The following is a 17367-nucleotide window of genomic DNA, read 5'->3' on the forward strand; positions in this document are numbered from 1 at the left end:
CACACACACACACACACACACACACACACACACACACACACACACACACACACACACACACACACACACACACACACACACACACACACACACACACACAAACGCGCGCGCGCACACACACACACACACACACACGCACACACGAGAAAGCCTAAAGCGAATGAAACTACAAAACATATCGCATCGACTACACGTCCTCCGATTTTACGGCGGACGACGCGTGTCATCGCGGGTAATGAAGCTGTAGTTCTTGAATTGTGTCCGGTCACGTGTCACAGATGATGAACATGCATGATAAACAGATTCTTGATAGCATCAGGGGTGAATAATGTCATTATTAATTATTATTATTATTATTAATATTATTATTTTTTAGTTGTTTTGATGTAATTTGTCATTATTCACCCCTGATAGCATGGTATATACTATGGCAAACGCCCCCTTTTATTGCGCATGAACACATAACACGCTAAGAACAATAAACGCACCATTCCCCATGTAGTTCCCAGAAAATACATAGGCATTTCCCAAATAATTATTCATATTTGTTGTTATACCACAGTTTATTTGTATCAATATACTTTATCTTTCTTTTCCAGTTTGCTGGGGTAGATATATAGCTGTACTATGAAAACGTGTAAATGTGTAATAACACACTGCATGGCAAAGTAATTTAGCTATTATATAACGAAAAATAAGTCAAGACAATAAAAGAACCTGTCAGTTTTTTAATCAAAATTTATTTTAAATATATTCAAAAATATCAAATAATTGTTCATACGAATCTAGCAAAATTATCACATTAACTACAATTCATTCACATTTTCAATTACGCGAAAAATTTTGTAGCCATTCAAACTCTTTCTTGCCTGTCTAAATAATTTTATAAAGAACTAATAATTGTTATTTAATACGTTATATCCAGCGCCATAATAATAATATATACTGATTAAGTATATAAAGCAAAATTATTATAATACTTTACGCAATAATAAAAATGTAAACATATTTGCAATATATTATCGTTCGGTTACAGGAGCTAGGGAAGAGGGAGACTGATTGCGAGAAAAACAGAGAAAGAAAATAAAAACTAGAGTGGAAGAGAAAGAGGGTCTATGCGCAAGAGAACGAAGAAGTAAAAGTGGAAGAGCAGGAGAGTGTGCGGAAAGAGATAAAGGAGGGAGGGGTAGAGGTGGGGACTATATAGTGTGTGTGCGCGCGTTCGTGTGTGCGTGCTCTGTACGTTCTCTGTCCACCCACGCTCTTTCTCCTCAACATCCGTCCTCGTTAAACAGCAAATAAAATAATCTACACTTGAATGAGATATATAAAATGAACAGGTTTTATTTTCAAATGAGCGCAAATAAACATAAACTGTCATGTGATCTATTAACCAGGTATGACAATTTGTCTTTTTGAAATTTCCTGTTATATAATCCAATCAATCATTTTACTACATAAAATGAAATCCGTATATATAACCTTTACTAGTCTGAGAACAATTTCAAAACTCAGCCACATAACTGTAATATTGCTTATAATTATACATATAGGCATATTATATAGCCTGTCATTCACTACACATACGTTACATCTGCGCAACCAAATCAAAATAGAACTCAATTAACATGCGAAATTCAACAAAATTTCATCGTTGCAAAGCAGTCAAAACAGAGAATTGCTTCACAAATTCAGCGAGCTTCAGATTACTTCAGTAATAGGAACACAGGCCTTTCTGTTAAACCGCATATTAGACCCGCACTTTTGCAGTCTGCATCATTTAATATTATATTGTGTATATTGTTGAACTGTAGAATATTTGCATAAAATAAAATAAAAACTCGAGTACAAAAGTTTCCAAACATACCAAAAATATACTTTTAAGCGGCATTTTACTTCATTGTTACTGTCAACAGTAACAGTGTCTAACAACGCACCCAAATGTCATGTGAATCACGATCATTCCATAGTGAGCGTGTACTGAGTGAATGCCAGTGTTACCGTCTGGCTCTATCAAAATTGGCTGGTAGAAAAGTGGAAACCCATATTTTATATAAAATACAATTCACTTCTAAAATCGAAAAGAGCTCACTCTTCGTTTCATTACACACCAGCAACAATAATTAGGCGATTGGTAGGCAAGCAAATACAAGCCCATTAGGTAATTATAGGAAAATATGCAGAGCTATTTTGAAAAAATGGCTCATCCGCACGCAATAACAAACAGTACTGAGCACGTGATATAAAAGGTACGTTCGGTTAAAGAATGCAGTTCAGCAACCGTGTGACTGGCGCGATGTATAAACGCCTGTTATTAAAGGCATTTTGTCACACTTTACTTACAAAACACAATAGCAAAATAGTTTTCTTGCACCTTGCTCTATAAAAGCTTTGCAAACCGGTTTCACAAAGACACTGTGTGTGCGCGCGTGCTTGCGTGCATGCATGCGTGCGTGCGTGTGTCTAGAATTTTGTTTACGCACCCTAAGCGACCAGCCTACCACCGACTACACATGCCGGCCTTCATATGGCTACCAGTCTAAGACACGACTTGTGCCAAATCGAGGTACCGTCGATACAGCGAGAGGCTGCGACGTTGCCGACGGAATATGTTTGGCGCAGACGGAGCAAAACCTTGAACATCTGATGATGCACGAATTATGAATGTGTATACGTACGCCTGGTGACGGTAAAACAAACGCGCATTCAATATATTATACATTTATATATGAAAATATTTCTCATGACTAATTAATTACATGGAAGCGCTAAATAACTTATCACAACGATATCGATGTAGATAATACAATCAGGTACGACTTTCGATTTGTATTGCATAAGCAAAACGATTGAAATTAGTGTGTATACATATACTAGGCAGTGATATCTTTTTTTTCAAAAAAGGATCCGTTTTTCCTGCAAAAGGAGGATCTTACATGATATCTCACCAATGACTAGGATTTATAGACGACTTTGCGTTGATTAATTAATCAAAATCATCTTGCTGTAAGCACCGAATCGTCGTAGCAACAAAATAGGCACAAGTACATATCACAACAGCCACACTACAAGCACGTACACAGCCACATTTAAACGACTACCACAAACATATGTATATATACATACATTCGTGTTACTACTTAATAATAATAACGATTATGCAACTTCCCGTCACGCTAATTAAAGATTACAAATACGGAGTAAACCAGCCTAAAATGTCGGTCAAGGTTAAGCAGACTGGAGCACAACACCGTGACCGTTAAACTAGTAAGTGGACGTATGTTCACCATCGCTGACACATAGACCCTGAAACGGATAGGCGGTAGCATGGCAACTACAAACTTGTTCACACAACGTATATGTACTCAAAATATAACTTCTGCTTATTCAGCTAGTCTGTGGATTTGCATAGGTCGTGATGATAGGGACATGCATAAATATAACACCTGGATGGGAGATCTAATGCTTTCCGACTAGTACGCACACACATAAAAGCGTGCTCTCAACACACATTCCTCGCGTTACCTACGGTTTGTGGTCACACCGCGCAAACAGACATTCTGCGAGCAAACCGACCGTTAAACGTGAACAAGTGTTACGTGGGCGAGGGCAGTGTAGCATCTCAACTCACTCTCCTCGGGGAGAACACCCCTCGTTAATACTTAATAGTCTGTCAGTGACATTTTGCAGCAGTGCAGCGAACCAAGCGCACAGGATGTGGGTCCTTGTCTCTCGACGGGCTGCGATAGGTCAAGCGTGGGTCAGAGGGCCACCGCAAGTGGCGAGAATGCTTACAGTGACACTAACGTCGGTGATTTGATTGTCTCAGGACTCGACATGTCACTGCTGGAACCTCTGTTCGCTTCGTCCGCGCACGACTTTGGCTGTATCAGCGGCGTCAGCCCAGAGTGATCGCCGAAGTCGCTGTCGGCAAAGTTGAACAGCGTACCGCCAGAGGGCGTCGTGTAGACATTGCTCGGCGTCAACATGGGCAGGCTCACGAGGGCGCCACCGTTCTGCTTGACGGACGTCGTCAGCACCGACGTGACGTTGAGAGTCGTAGGGCGCGACAGCCCGCCACAACTGCTCAACTTCGGCTCGATGAGCGGGATGTCGGACGTGGCGAAGGTGGCACCACCGCGCTTGCAGGTGGGCTCGTGAGCCTGCAGAATGAACTCTAGCTGCTCCTTCTGATTCTGTAGCTCAGCTATCTCGTTCTCGATCTTGCTCCGTTCATCCTCCAGCATATCTGTTTCCTGCAGCGAAAACGCATCGGAATACGTTAGTGAATATGAATGGCTAGACAGACGGATAGATAGACGGACAACGAACTCGCTAAAACGATGTAAAAAAACAAATTGAGGTTTACAAAAATTGAGCAAAAAACACGTGCGTGCGCCGATTCCATTGTGGCTACATAAAAATGCGAGACAGTTGCATAGTTTCCTATTCGGTGCTAACGATGATTGTAAAATGTCCCAACACTGTCCCTTTTTTAATGCGTCAATTACAAACACAGGCAAACAGGATTTAAAATATTTTGACCTGCTATATGCGGTGGCATTCACTGTATATTTTCGCAGTGGTACATTAATCATGTGACCAAACGCACATATGAACATGCACGCATTCCTACACCGGTGCCCTGAGATACGGATGTGTGTGTACATATCACATGACAGAACCGTAGACAGTTTAGGAACTGTTCAAACAAGTGCAAGTGAGCAGTGGCTCATATCCAGGGTAATAACTATCATGGGTTGCCAACAAATATTAGCACCAAAACATAGAAAAACGACTTGGTATTGATATGGTATTACCCTAAACCCATATGTTACTTTAAACTGGCACGAAGAGATTGCATAAAAGCCCATGCGTGTTCGCATATTAGCACGCCGTGTTCAACCTCATGCCACACTCATCGTAATGCTGCGACATATAATTACCGCCGCCAAGGGGTTGGCAGGAGGTTATGTTTTCACCGGCGTGTTTGTTCGCCGTGTGTTTATGGGTTTGTGGGTTTGTTTGTGTACAGCCTAACTGAAAATGTTATTGACGGATTGTCATAAAATTTTCAGGATAGGTCAGAAATGGGGTAACTTACAATTGATTAGATTTTGGTGGTGATCCGAATCCAATTAATTAATTAATTAGTTAATTAATTAATTAATTAAATTTTCAGGATATGTCAGAAATGGGGTAACTTAGAATTGATTACATTTTGGTGGTGATCCAGATCCAACTAATTATTTAATTAATTAATTAATTAATAAAATTTTTCACAGTGAGAGAATTGAGCTGCAGAGGTCTGCGCTCTCCGAGTGCTCTAGTTATTATTAAATTAGGATTGAAACGTACCATTAGTAAACAATTGGTGTGGTCCAGGCGTCGCTTCCTACATTTGGCTGCTGCGAGTTTGTTTCGCTCTCTTCTGACTCGGCGCTTAGCTTCTTCTTCTGGATTCAACTACAAAAATAAGTACTGCACATCAGTCTGTTGGATATTATAAAGCCAGGTTTCTAATATGAGCATCGTATTCCAACCGACTTCAATATATGTAGAATCGCATGCTGACAGTACACACATTTATATGCCTACACCTTGACAAATTAAAACCTTGAGAGTCTAGACCAAGATCTCATATAAAATACGTTGCTATTTTCTAATCTTTATAACAGTTATTTCTAATTATATTTATATATATATATATATATATATACATTCATATTCACAGCAATTTCGAATTGCCTCCGGATGACTTGATACTTACAGCTTCGTACTTGACCCTGCGGCCTCCACGGCGTGTGTTCGTGCCCGCCGCACTCGCGCCTTCCCTCATCGGCACCAGTCCCCTCGCCGTGATCGGGTCTGATGAGTGTGGCCAGTACTGGCGGCCGTTGTTTGACCGGTAGCCGTTGGCATCGCTGACCACCGGCGTGAAGCCGCCATGCTCATTCACAACCCGATTCTGACTGACCATCGGTAAGGTCATCAGCTCGACGAAACTCTGCGTCGTCGGGGTCAAGGTCGGGGTCGTCGCTGTGGTGATGCCCGATCCGTACCCATACTGTGGGGGGAAAACACGAATATTTAGATGTCGGCTACACATGTAATCAGTGTTGCGTATGCACTGCACCGATGCTAATACACACACCGGGCGACCTCGGGATGGAATTCGCATTACTGTCAGCATCACAGCCAGACGATAAAGAATGCTATGCAAAATGCTTCCATCTGTAGATCAAGCAACCTACCGCAGTTCGAGCATAAAAGCGATCAGAAACTGGATACGTCGGATACATGTTGTAGTTAGGAAACCAGGGTAGATGTCGTTGGTATGCCGAAGATTGACTGAGATCTGCATTGACGGGATGGGCCATGTCTACATGCCAGCTATCAACGCCTCTAGGTAGACGAACGTTTTGTGTAAATCTAGCAGGGTCCATCAAAGCCAATTTGATGAAGCAAGGCTTATTATGTGTTTAGTCACCGTGTGTTTAAAGTACAACTGGCGGACTTGTGGAATGTGTAGTCTCCAAGTATATTCAACAGGATGTGTGAAGGAAACAGATTGTTTCCTGCATACCCGTTCTATGTCCTATGACGCAATTCATATTTACATGATATCCCGTATAGGTGGATTGACAGATTACTGAAGATCTAGTTCATGGAAACAACCCACTGTACCTTAATCCAGTGACATTTACCATTTCCCTTCGTATTTAAACTTATCCTAAATACGAACATGGAAGGCCGTCACAGCGTCGGGGGTGGTGCACGGAGAGCCATAAAAATATGAATAATGAATGTAGATTATTAAAGTTATAAAATCTATGCCCTCGTGATATTACACAATTAGGCCATGAAATTGTGCCTCCTAGAAATTTCCTCAGTTTAAGGCTTACAGTGCAGGTTTTGTTTGTTTGAGATATTACATTTCAATAATGGCAACAGCTAGCATCATTCCATGGTTTTTAATATAAATTTAAATTTGTGATTAATAATATTAAAATAAAGACAAGAAATAATTCAATGAAATGAATGATTTGTGCATTTATATATGTTTACTGCACGGGGAACAACATGTCTAAAATTCGATTTCGTTTACGGATAGTTTTATACAAGTATATAGTTGACTGGACCTTGGGAAGTCCATATTTTACTGTGCATATACTTAGTGTAATCAAGAAACCCATCACTCATGGGCTGCACGAAATGTTTTGACACTGAGCAGCCTTTATGACAACTGTCTGCTTGCCACCTCAGACGTGGGAAGCATGTTTTGTCAATCACAACAGGTACGACCTCTTGTAGACAGGATGAGCGCATGCAGGAAATCCTGGCAGTGATACTTTACCCGCATATCTCTGTACAATATTTATAGAGTGCACTCGACACAGACGATTTTTCTACTCCATCGGCTGTAGGATTAACTACGCCCATAGCAACGCCCAGCAGACACAGTGTATACACATAGTTATAAAAAGCATTTTAAAATACTACTGTCACAAAGTAATACGTGGTACAACATGGACACAATAATACACAGTATTAGTTATTATATTTGTAAACAATGTGTTTTGGTAGGAGGAATTGCTCCTGCAGCCGGTGGCGTAGTTGTCCCGGTGCCAGACACAACAGACAGCTCCATTAATCATATTCGCTCGATCGGCTGTATAGTAGGACAGAGTCTATTTTAATCACACGCCGTGATGTCACAGCATTCTGGTTACATTTACGATGACAGGTGGACTAACCTCGTAGCGCCAGTAACCAGCGATCTCTGAATAACTTCTAATTCTGCAATAATAACACGTGCTGCCAACAACATCAACAACTTCGTCTGTAAGAAAACATTTGAATACTAACCGTTGTAGGAACGTGTCCCAGTGAGTCGTCTCCGTTGTCGTTCGTCATCGAACACAGTATACCAGCTACGTAGCGTGAGGTGAGTTCGCCCGTGTTATACCCAGTGTCACTGTTTCCTGCGCCCTGTGTGAACATGCCTCGGTCAAGAACCGTCGTTGGCACACTACCTTGCGGTGATATGATTCGTGAAACTTCCGGATTTTCGCGCTTTGCAGGTGATTCAGTCGTCTCGATGATTCACCCCGTTCTGCTGGGATATCCCTCTGTCTCCTGGTATATAAAAGCCTTTCAGATGATGTCAGCTGCTATTTTTAGTTCGTGATTCAACGAAATAGTGGTCACGTGGTGTGACGTCACTGTGTTGATGCGGTGACGTTTCGGATAAACAACGATCTCGGCCGCTGATTTGTCAGTCGATTACCGATACATCAGCGACACCGCGTGAGCAAAGGTCAAAACTATTCTAGGAAAGCTGCTTCTCTCAGCTTCTCGGAAGCAACGAAAATCAATATACACACAAATGGCCATCGATTTACACTAAAATAACGAGAACATTGTTGGCAACAACTTGGCAAGCTGCAAAATAATTGCGCATTAGAGTACAATACGTCGTGTAAATAAATTTAGTGTAGTTAAGAACAGTTTATATCACATTTTCATTTGGGGAAATTATTTTACAAACAACATTAATAATTTAATAACATTAACAAATTGGCTACAAACTGGTAAACCCCATATGCAGTAGTTTTTATAAATATCATGTTTACGTTAGCTTTTAGTTGGACGTTTTTCGTCTGGTTGGTACGCAAATAGACTTTTTGCTTATTTTGGTTGCAAACAGAAATAGATTCATCCCAAAATAGATTGAACTGGGGATGCAGCAGAGTCGCACGTCAGCCCAGTCGATAGTGCGTAGTGTGGGGAGACTTCTTCACAGCTCATATAGTTCCATCGAGATATGAGATATATAAACTAATAAACAACGTTCATGAATAGAGGCACGGTTGTAAGATTGTTGAATAAAAACCATATTGGCAACCTCACACAACCTATTGCCATTTTACACATGACAAAATATTGTGAATGGTCTGTAATAAATTGCGCGTTACTTATAAACAATTTTTCTAACATAATTCGCTAAATGTCACTTGAGTTTATCTGACAAGTATTCTCAATGATATTGGAAGCAGGTTTAAGTGATCTCATATATCTACTCCTGATAAAACGGATGTGACGTGATAATAGTGTAGTGAATATGCTAGCAACAACATTAGATAAAATGCAGAACCATTCTTCATATTGTCTAACAAAATTTAATGAGTAATATAGATTTGCATTTTGAAATTAGATCACAATAGTATGCTTTGCAGTGATGTGGCCAAGTCTCTGCACAGAGCCATTCATACATATTCTCCAAAATGAAGATTTGGTACATAGAAAAACACGCTGTTGCATAGCAAGGCACACTGCGACTTGAATACTACCATGATGATAAAAATACACTACATATGTAACAGTTTATTAATATTTACAATTTGTATTCATATAATACACACATTTGGATGCAGAAAATCTATTACTCTTCTATAGCAGCAAGCAAGAAATTGTTATACATTGCAGACCATCACAATTACACGTGTTGTCTATAACTCGTTGTCTACAACTCTTTTATTATTCCACATGGAAATTGAAATTCTAAAACGAGAAGACTGAGCACACACACCAGTCTTCCTCGATCTCATCATTTTGTAGCATTAACCTCATCAGATTTTCCCATTGTTGTCGTCAGCTGGCTTATTTGGCAATGGCCCCATCGTGACTGGTTCCTCTGATGGTGCCATCGTCAATGGATCCATAATTTTTCTCTTGTGGCCAAAAGGTGGCGGTCCGATCAGGTCGACCATGTCATCATAATTAATTACCTCACGTTTCATTAGCGAGTCTGCAATCAACTGCAGCTTGTGCCTGTGGAAGAAGATAGAGTTGCATACCAATATCAGACTTCCAGACAGTTTCATTACAAAGCTTAATTGTTTTGTTATAAATATCGCATACTTACACATAGTAGCAATATACGTAGTAAGATGTATACCCTCTCCCTAAACATTCACCTTGACATTCGTGGCCACTCATAGGAAATTAAGTATCACAGTTTCTACCTGTTTGCTCGGATGATGGCTTCGGTGTGTAGGAATGCGCGTGCGACGATCGCGTGGGCTTCATGGTCGATGATGTTTGACAGCTGCTTGCTAAACGGCTTCTTGCCGACGGCAGAGTTAGTGTCCTCGGCCGGGAACGAGAGCAGTCCGACGCGCTCGCTCATGCCAAACTGCTGGATCTGTGCATACGCAATCTTTGTCACCTTGCCGAGGTCGTCGCTCGCACCTGAAAAATGAATGCTTCGATTAACGCAACAAACTTTAATTGACAACGGGAATCTGGTTGTACACGCACGCGGGTACGCACAGACACACAGATGCATGCACGCGCGCACACACACAGGCACAAGCGCACACAAACACACACACACATGCACACGCACACGCACACGCACACAGGCGCGCGCACGCACGTACGCACGCACGCACGCACGCACGCACGCACGCACGCACGCACGCACGCACACACACACACACAGACACATCGGGTTGTTATGGCATGTATATGTGGAGGAGCCCCTACAAGCTAACCCAGTAGAACCACACCCGATAGCACAGATTCAAGCCTCCTGTTCATATATAAATACAACAGAAAATATAAGTTACATAATAAGATGTCGTGGAAGCTGGACGTCTGTTGAGGGAGCATAAGGACCAATACATCGCAAGCTAGAGAGAGAGTGTCACGTATTGTTAGTATAATCAGAACTACTGTTTAAATTTCTTGCATTATCTGTTAATATCAATGGTAACTCTATTTCAGATAACTGTACATAAGTTTGGATGTGGGGCAAAATCTTGTCATCCCCAAGCAATGTTTAAAAACTGACATTCTCAATTGATAACTGATAATAAATTATTACTCACATGCTACAAGCATTATCAACATTGGTACACATCAGTAAAACACTGTTTACATTCTTATTACGTTTGTCTTACCTCTCTAGCTTCATTTCTGACTATCATTCATTAACATATCAAAAGCAAACGACTCAGACCTGTTAAGTGATACACACTGAACATCTGCACATCATTTGCTTAAATTTTTTTCATACTGGGAAGCTTTGATGAATAGATGCGGGCAATGATAGAACTTTGTGTTAATTGCAAAATTTGAAAAAATTGGAGCACCTGGATGTTTGCCACCTTTCACTCCAACACTAACTGTGTGTGCATGTGCCATACCTCATGGGTCAAATTAAAAAATGTTATGGTCAAGTGTTTCATTGGGGTAGCCATTTCCTTTAAAAGAGGGGCACCAAGGTAACTTGATTTTTATCAATGCTGTATATGAGGAACAGGGAAGAATACATGCACAACATTGAATTCATGGAAAAAGAACCGAGTCACATCAGATATGGCAGCCACGGTAGTTTAATGCGCAGATACCAGCCAATTTTTAAGGCACCATGGCAAGTAAGGATGGAAACTATGGCCCATGCTATATACCTTCTATGCCATCGTGAATTTTTAGCACTGAAGTTAAAGCTCGGATGTTCAATGTACTCTTGCATGCATTACTCGATACGGTCAGACATGATTATCTCGGCAATTTGTTGCATCTAAGAGAATGACGACATTCGGGCGTTGGTACCTGTAGTGATGCGGTTGAAGACAACGCTCTCAGCCACCCGACCTCCGAGTGCCATGCACATGCGCTGGAACAGCTCCTCCTTCGTGTACAGCTTCTGATCACGTGGCATGTACTGTGCAAAGCCCAGAGCACCGCGCGTGCGTGGAACTATTGACACCTAGAGGCGAAAATATTAATTATTGCGCAGAGCCAAAAGCACACTGCGTGAGTTGAGTTATCAACACCTTGAGGCCAAAAATATTATGTCTGAATGTAAAAATAAGAAGCAGTGATAACATTGATATTTTGTGTGTGTGTGTGGGGGGGGAGGGGTATCTATAGTGGAGAAATGCATAGGTAAGCAGCACCTCTGCCACCGGGTAAGCAAATAAAATATTTCATTAGAAGGAACATTTACAAATATTCATGGAATATAGTTTTTGACCAGCGGTTGACGATATGCTTAAATATATTATCACACAAGTTTAAATACACTGAAATGTGCGGTGATAATTTTATTTGCATTGGAACATAGTGTGACCTTCAGAAGGGCATCTGTGTGCTCCAGCATCCATCCAACCAGAGCGTGGCCAGACTCGTGGTACGCGATGATCTCCTTCTCTGCTTCACTCAGTATTGTGCTCTTCTTCACTGTGCCAGCAACCACCTGCACAAGTGAGAGATCACTTACAGAACGAAATGGAAAATTCACAAATAACTTTTTAACTTTCTCAGGATTCACTCAACAGAGTGAAAAAACTCTGTGCTATGTTGCTCGCTGAAAAAATATTTAACTTGGCTAGATACAAATGACATATGAACTAAAAGGCTGTCAAGAAAAATTCAAATCTACTTCAGGACCCTAATACATACATCATGATCATGACCATCATCATCTTCATCACTACCACCGTCATCATCATCATCATCATCATCATCATTATCACCATCACCACCATCACATTAACCCTGACCCTAAGCATAAGCCTGAGCCCAATACTAACCTAATCTTAGCCCATTCATTATGGCCTGTGGTAATATAACAGACTTCATCTATTGATAGACGACACTATACAGCATCAGTGTGAACATAGCAGAAGCTGATTAGCGAACACGCCATAGTCTGCACCTGTCATTTACGACATAGCTCACAGCTCACAGGGAGCATTGACACACTGTTGCATGAATCCATGTGAGGAACACGGTCTATGGCGATACTCACCTTCTCCACCGCGTACTCAAAGTCGGTTTCAGACACCCATTTCTCCCCGTGGCGTACCGCATGGATGGCTGCTTCATTGCAGATATTAGCAATGTCTGCGCCTGAGAACCCGGGAGTCAGCTAAAACCGGAAATGTAACAATAATGTCCCGGCAGTCAGTTAAAACCCAAAATGTAACAATGTACCAATAATGTTACAAAAGTCAGCTAAAACCAGAAATGTAACAATGTCCCAGGAGTCAGCTAAAACCGTGGCTGACGTGGCTGATATTTAGCAGGTAGGTAGAGAGAGAGAGAATACCTGAGATAGACGTGGAGAGTACTTGGCAGGTAGGTCCTTCAAGGTTATGCCTTTCAGGTGAAGTTCAAACATCTCACGTCGCTCCTCTAGGGTTGGTAGATCGATGAGGATATGACGGTCAAATCGACCAGGCCGCATAAGCGCATTGTCCAGTACTTCTGACCGGTTGGTGGATGCCAACACCACAACACCTTCCTTAGTTGCCATGCCTGGTTACATTTAACGGAGCATTTAGTCAAAAATCTGTCAACTGCCAAAAAACCTCCCACCTCAGCATTGTGTGTGTGCACGCATGTTTGTGTGTGCAAGCATACGTGTTTGAAATAAAATTACAAAAGATATTATGTGTACCTGTGTGGTGATATTAAATTATGTAGCATACACAATGCATAATTAAACTAAAATGCATAATGAAAGCCAAAATATTTCAATCATATTGCTTTTGTCCACAGAAAAGCTTACCATCCATCTCCACCAGGAGTTGGTTCAATGTCTGTTCCTCCTCTCCACTCATACCTTCTCCGCCCGTTGACCTCTTCCGACCAATTGCATCGATCTCGTCAATGTAAACAATGCAGGGCGCCCTCTTGCGAGCTTCCTGAAATGGTCATGACAGCTATTCGCTCTGGTCCTTAACATAGAATCTCACAACAAAAATGTTCGCATGGTCAAATATGGCGTTCATGAAAAGGAGCTCTTCTTAGGCACTGAATCACTGGCAATTAAATCGAAACATAACAACAGAAAGATTTGTTCACAGAATATCACACGTCTCGAACATGTTTTTTTATGTCAATGATAATTAAGCCATTTGCTGATGCATGCAAGTTATTATATACAGTCATTTAACAAATAATAAGTGTTATCCTTAAATTACCTCATCCCACTCAAACAATTTAGAATGTGTGTACATGTGTAACAAACACCTTGAAAAGATCCCTGACCCTCGCTGCACCTAAACCACCAATCATCTCCACAAATTCCGACCCAGCCATGGCAAGGAAGGGAGTGTTTCCCTCGGTGGCAACTGCCTTGGCAAGGAGAGTCTTGCCGCATCCGGGAGGTCCGAGGAGCAGCGCTCCATGAGGTGGCTTCGCACCGAGCTCCTTAAATATCTGCCGACGACAGTTAGCAACGTTTTACACCATTATTCTCGCCGTACAGTCCCATATGTATGCCACTCGTTTCCCAGGGTCCAGCTAGGATGTTTTTATCGCTAGGCAAGTGTCGCATTCATTTGAGCCAGACATTTTAGGGGCCACAACACATTAGTCGTGTACTAGGCAAAAGTTTCCTTTAATGAAGGACAATTAAAAAAACTTTATTTTTTGGGTAAGTACGGAAACAAACCAGGTAATGCAGCCACGACAGCTTATTGCTGTGCATATCATCCAATTTTCAGGGGCACGTCAGCAAGTAAAGGGGCAACCACTGCACGTGTGGCTGCTGTCATGGTGAAATCATGCACTACATTACAAAAGGGACAAGGACAAATTAGAAAAGCAGTAATGACTGTTGATCATGTAGTTCTAGCTGGTAGAAAACTGGCATGGTGGGGGATCAGTTGTACCTGCGGTCTCTTCAGATAGTCGACAAATTCAAGCACTTCCTGCTTGGCTTCTTTCATGCCTGCTATGTCCTTGAACTTGACTCCCTTCCCACCTCCCATTAGTGGATCAATCATCGTGAACTTAGCTTTGCCCAGCTGTGAGAACCAGTCCATGCCTGCAAGTTATGAACAGTGTATGCAACCTTTAATTGGTCTAAAAGGTTCACAGTTTTAGTAAGAATATCAATCATTATTGCATAAGTTATTACAGTATAGTTTTAGTATTTATGCTGGGCAACTGTTTTACATATAGAATAGTGCACCAACCATATTACTCTAAATGGCCTGCACAGCAATGAATAAACCACCAAGGTCTAATGTAATGTAATAACCTCTTTGTGTACAGCAGCACTTAAAAAGATGCTTAAAAAAAAGAAGTCCTTATCAATGATTTCTTAGAAATTCCATAACTCAGTCAATTATTTCACTCTTGTAAAAAAATTTAACCAAGCTTTATGTCATACCTTTAGGTGCCTTTATTTGCCCTGTTCTAAACATCATTACAATCATGATGGCTAGACCAACCATTGCCATTAGCAGCAACCACTGGCCTTCCTGGTTCCTGTCATAGCGGATCGGCACACCTTGTCCAGTGGAGATGCCCAGCGTAGCTTCAGCTCTGCGCAGTTTCTCCTCAAACCTTCAAGGCATGAAAAATAACTGAGTTGCATCATAAAATATTTTTTAAATCCTCTAATTAATTTTAACAAATGATGATGAATAAAATCACTAGGAGTGAAAACGAGTAGGTCAGACAACAAATAATTGGTTTATATTCACATACTGTTAGTTATGCAAAATATTGAATTTCTAAAAAATGTCAACTGATTATTTTTAAAACAAATTTGAATATCATGCACTTGCTGGGTTTCAGGGCAACTTATATGTCAAGTACTTTATATGATTTATTGATTAGTGCTCACACATTTATTTATCTAGGTATTCTTTTTCATTCTAAACACCGTATTGTGAATTTACTTTGTGGAAATCTTAAATTACATACAAACCTCTCAGTGTCAACAACATTCATGTGAAAAGTTTTGTGTTCCATCCTGCGCCCTTTGACTACAGCGCCATCGTGCAGCACGATAATGACTAGATCGAGCTCTGGCCGCACCACAACCTGTTCCACTTCGCCCTTGGCAAGCATGTGATAGAGGAACTCATTCCAAGATATGTAGCGCATAACATCGGGGTTGTCAGTGTGTGGCATTAGCAGAGAGACGACGCTCATTGTGATGTACATTACAAACATCCACATGCCCAGTTTCAACAAGACTTGACCTTTGTCTTTGTCTCCATTCTGCTTATCATCCTTGTCATTCTTCTGGTGATTTTGATTTGAAGTCGAGAAACTACGGGATAGAATATGGTGGCTTCCAAGAGAAGAGCGAAGCAGTAACTTTCCCAATGCCTTAATCTCAAGGCGAAGTTGACTTCGTTGGTGCTGAGACAGTGGGCGTGAAGGTTTCTGTTGAGTACACGCAGTTGGTACAGGAGTCGAATGACGGCTACCTACTAGCGAACCAAAGCAACGAAGTGCTGAGTACACAATTGGCAAAGGTCTATGTTTATAATTATAGCACAATCTACATGACATCACCCTTGCATAATCAGACGAATTGAGTTTTCCTAGTGAAATTGTCATGTGCTTTGCGCGAATCATTTTTAATAACCTAATAAACATTGTGCTGTAACTGTAATGGTATTTTATTAAAAGACTATCTCTCACAAGTACACAAATTGCACTTCAATACTACTAAACACACAACTTTGTCTTTTTGTGGACGCTACCATATTTCTATGTTCAGTTGTTTACACATTACATATTGACTGGAGAGTGCTGCCACCTCGTGATAATTTTTTACGGTATAATTTCATTTTTCGATGTTCGTGTACTTTTACATGCGTGAAAATGCACTGCGTAATCTCCACGCGATGCGCTGCGAAATGCACTGCGAAATGGGCCCGCACGGCGCCGAAGGCTGGTACAAAACAACGCAGTTGAACTGTGTTCTACTCCGGCGACGCACTTAATTGATCATTGCTGGAACCAACGAGCAAAGAGAAGATGAAAAGAAGCCCGCTACAACTTATCAGGAGTGAATAATAATAGATTATTATTTAACAGTTTATTATTATTCACTCCTGAACTTATCATATCATTATATCATAATATATATATATATATATATATATAGGACTTAAACAATGCCGTGATGTGATGTGATGTGCAGTGAGTGATGTGTACGTGTGTTTGAGCACACACACGCGCCCACACGCACCCGCACGCGCATACGCTCGCTCGCACGCACGCACACAGAGAGGAAAAGAAAGAAAGAGAGAGTTTAAGAATGTGCGTTAGTTCAACATGTCTTGATAATAAAACGAAAATTACATGATTAGTTATAGTGATCTTTAGTCTTATCTTTAGTCATGGTCTCATGAAGAGAGTAGTTCTACTGAAAAGATAATTGTCGTAGTCAGAATGAAGGCTGCACATTTACTCGAAAGTGCCTCAAATACCATCTCCTGCGATCTACATTTTCAAAATTTTCGAATTTCCCAGACGGTCACAGACCCCCCGCCTGTGTGCGTACGCATCCATTTCACCCTAGCAACGCCCCTGATATAT

At 41.1% G+C, this 17367-nt stretch overlaps 2 protein-coding genes across 2 annotated transcripts; both read right to left on the reverse strand.

Moving 5' to 3' along the window:
• Positions 1 to 1319: 1319 nt before the first annotated feature.
• On the reverse strand, positions 1320 to 8142 carry LOC106817498 (fos-related antigen 1-like). Its single transcript, XM_014822168.1, has 4 exons — positions 7870 to 8142; positions 5771 to 6067; positions 5359 to 5466; positions 1320 to 4256 (listed from the first exon to the last, which is right to left on the reverse strand). Exons 1-4 carry the CDS (start codon positions 8002 to 8004, stop codon positions 3792 to 3794), a joined length of 1005 nt encoding a protein of 334 aa, XP_014677654.1. The 5' UTR covers positions 8005 to 8142; the 3' UTR covers positions 1320 to 3791.
• Positions 8143 to 8858: 716 nt separating this feature from the next.
• Positions 8859 to 16554, reverse strand: LOC106817552 (paraplegin-like). Its single transcript, XM_014822230.1, has 11 exons — positions 15740 to 16554; positions 15197 to 15372; positions 14694 to 14848; positions 14050 to 14238; positions 13586 to 13721; positions 13124 to 13332; positions 12824 to 12943; positions 12143 to 12268; positions 11623 to 11779; positions 10029 to 10254; positions 8859 to 9834 (listed from the first exon to the last, which is right to left on the reverse strand). The coding sequence occupies exons 1-11, from the start codon at positions 16417 to 16419 to the stop codon at positions 9633 to 9635; spliced, it is 2376 nt and encodes a 791-aa protein (XP_014677716.1). The 5' UTR covers positions 16420 to 16554; the 3' UTR covers positions 8859 to 9632.
• Between the last annotated feature and the right edge of the window lie 813 nt (positions 16555 to 17367).

Source organism: Priapulus caudatus, unplaced genomic scaffold, assembly GCF_000485595.1.
Source record: "Priapulus caudatus unplaced genomic scaffold, Priapulus_caudatus-5.0.1 Scaffold34, whole genome shotgun sequence".
NCBI lineage: Eukaryota > Metazoa > Priapulida > Priapulimorpha > Priapulimorphida > Priapulidae > Priapulus > Priapulus caudatus.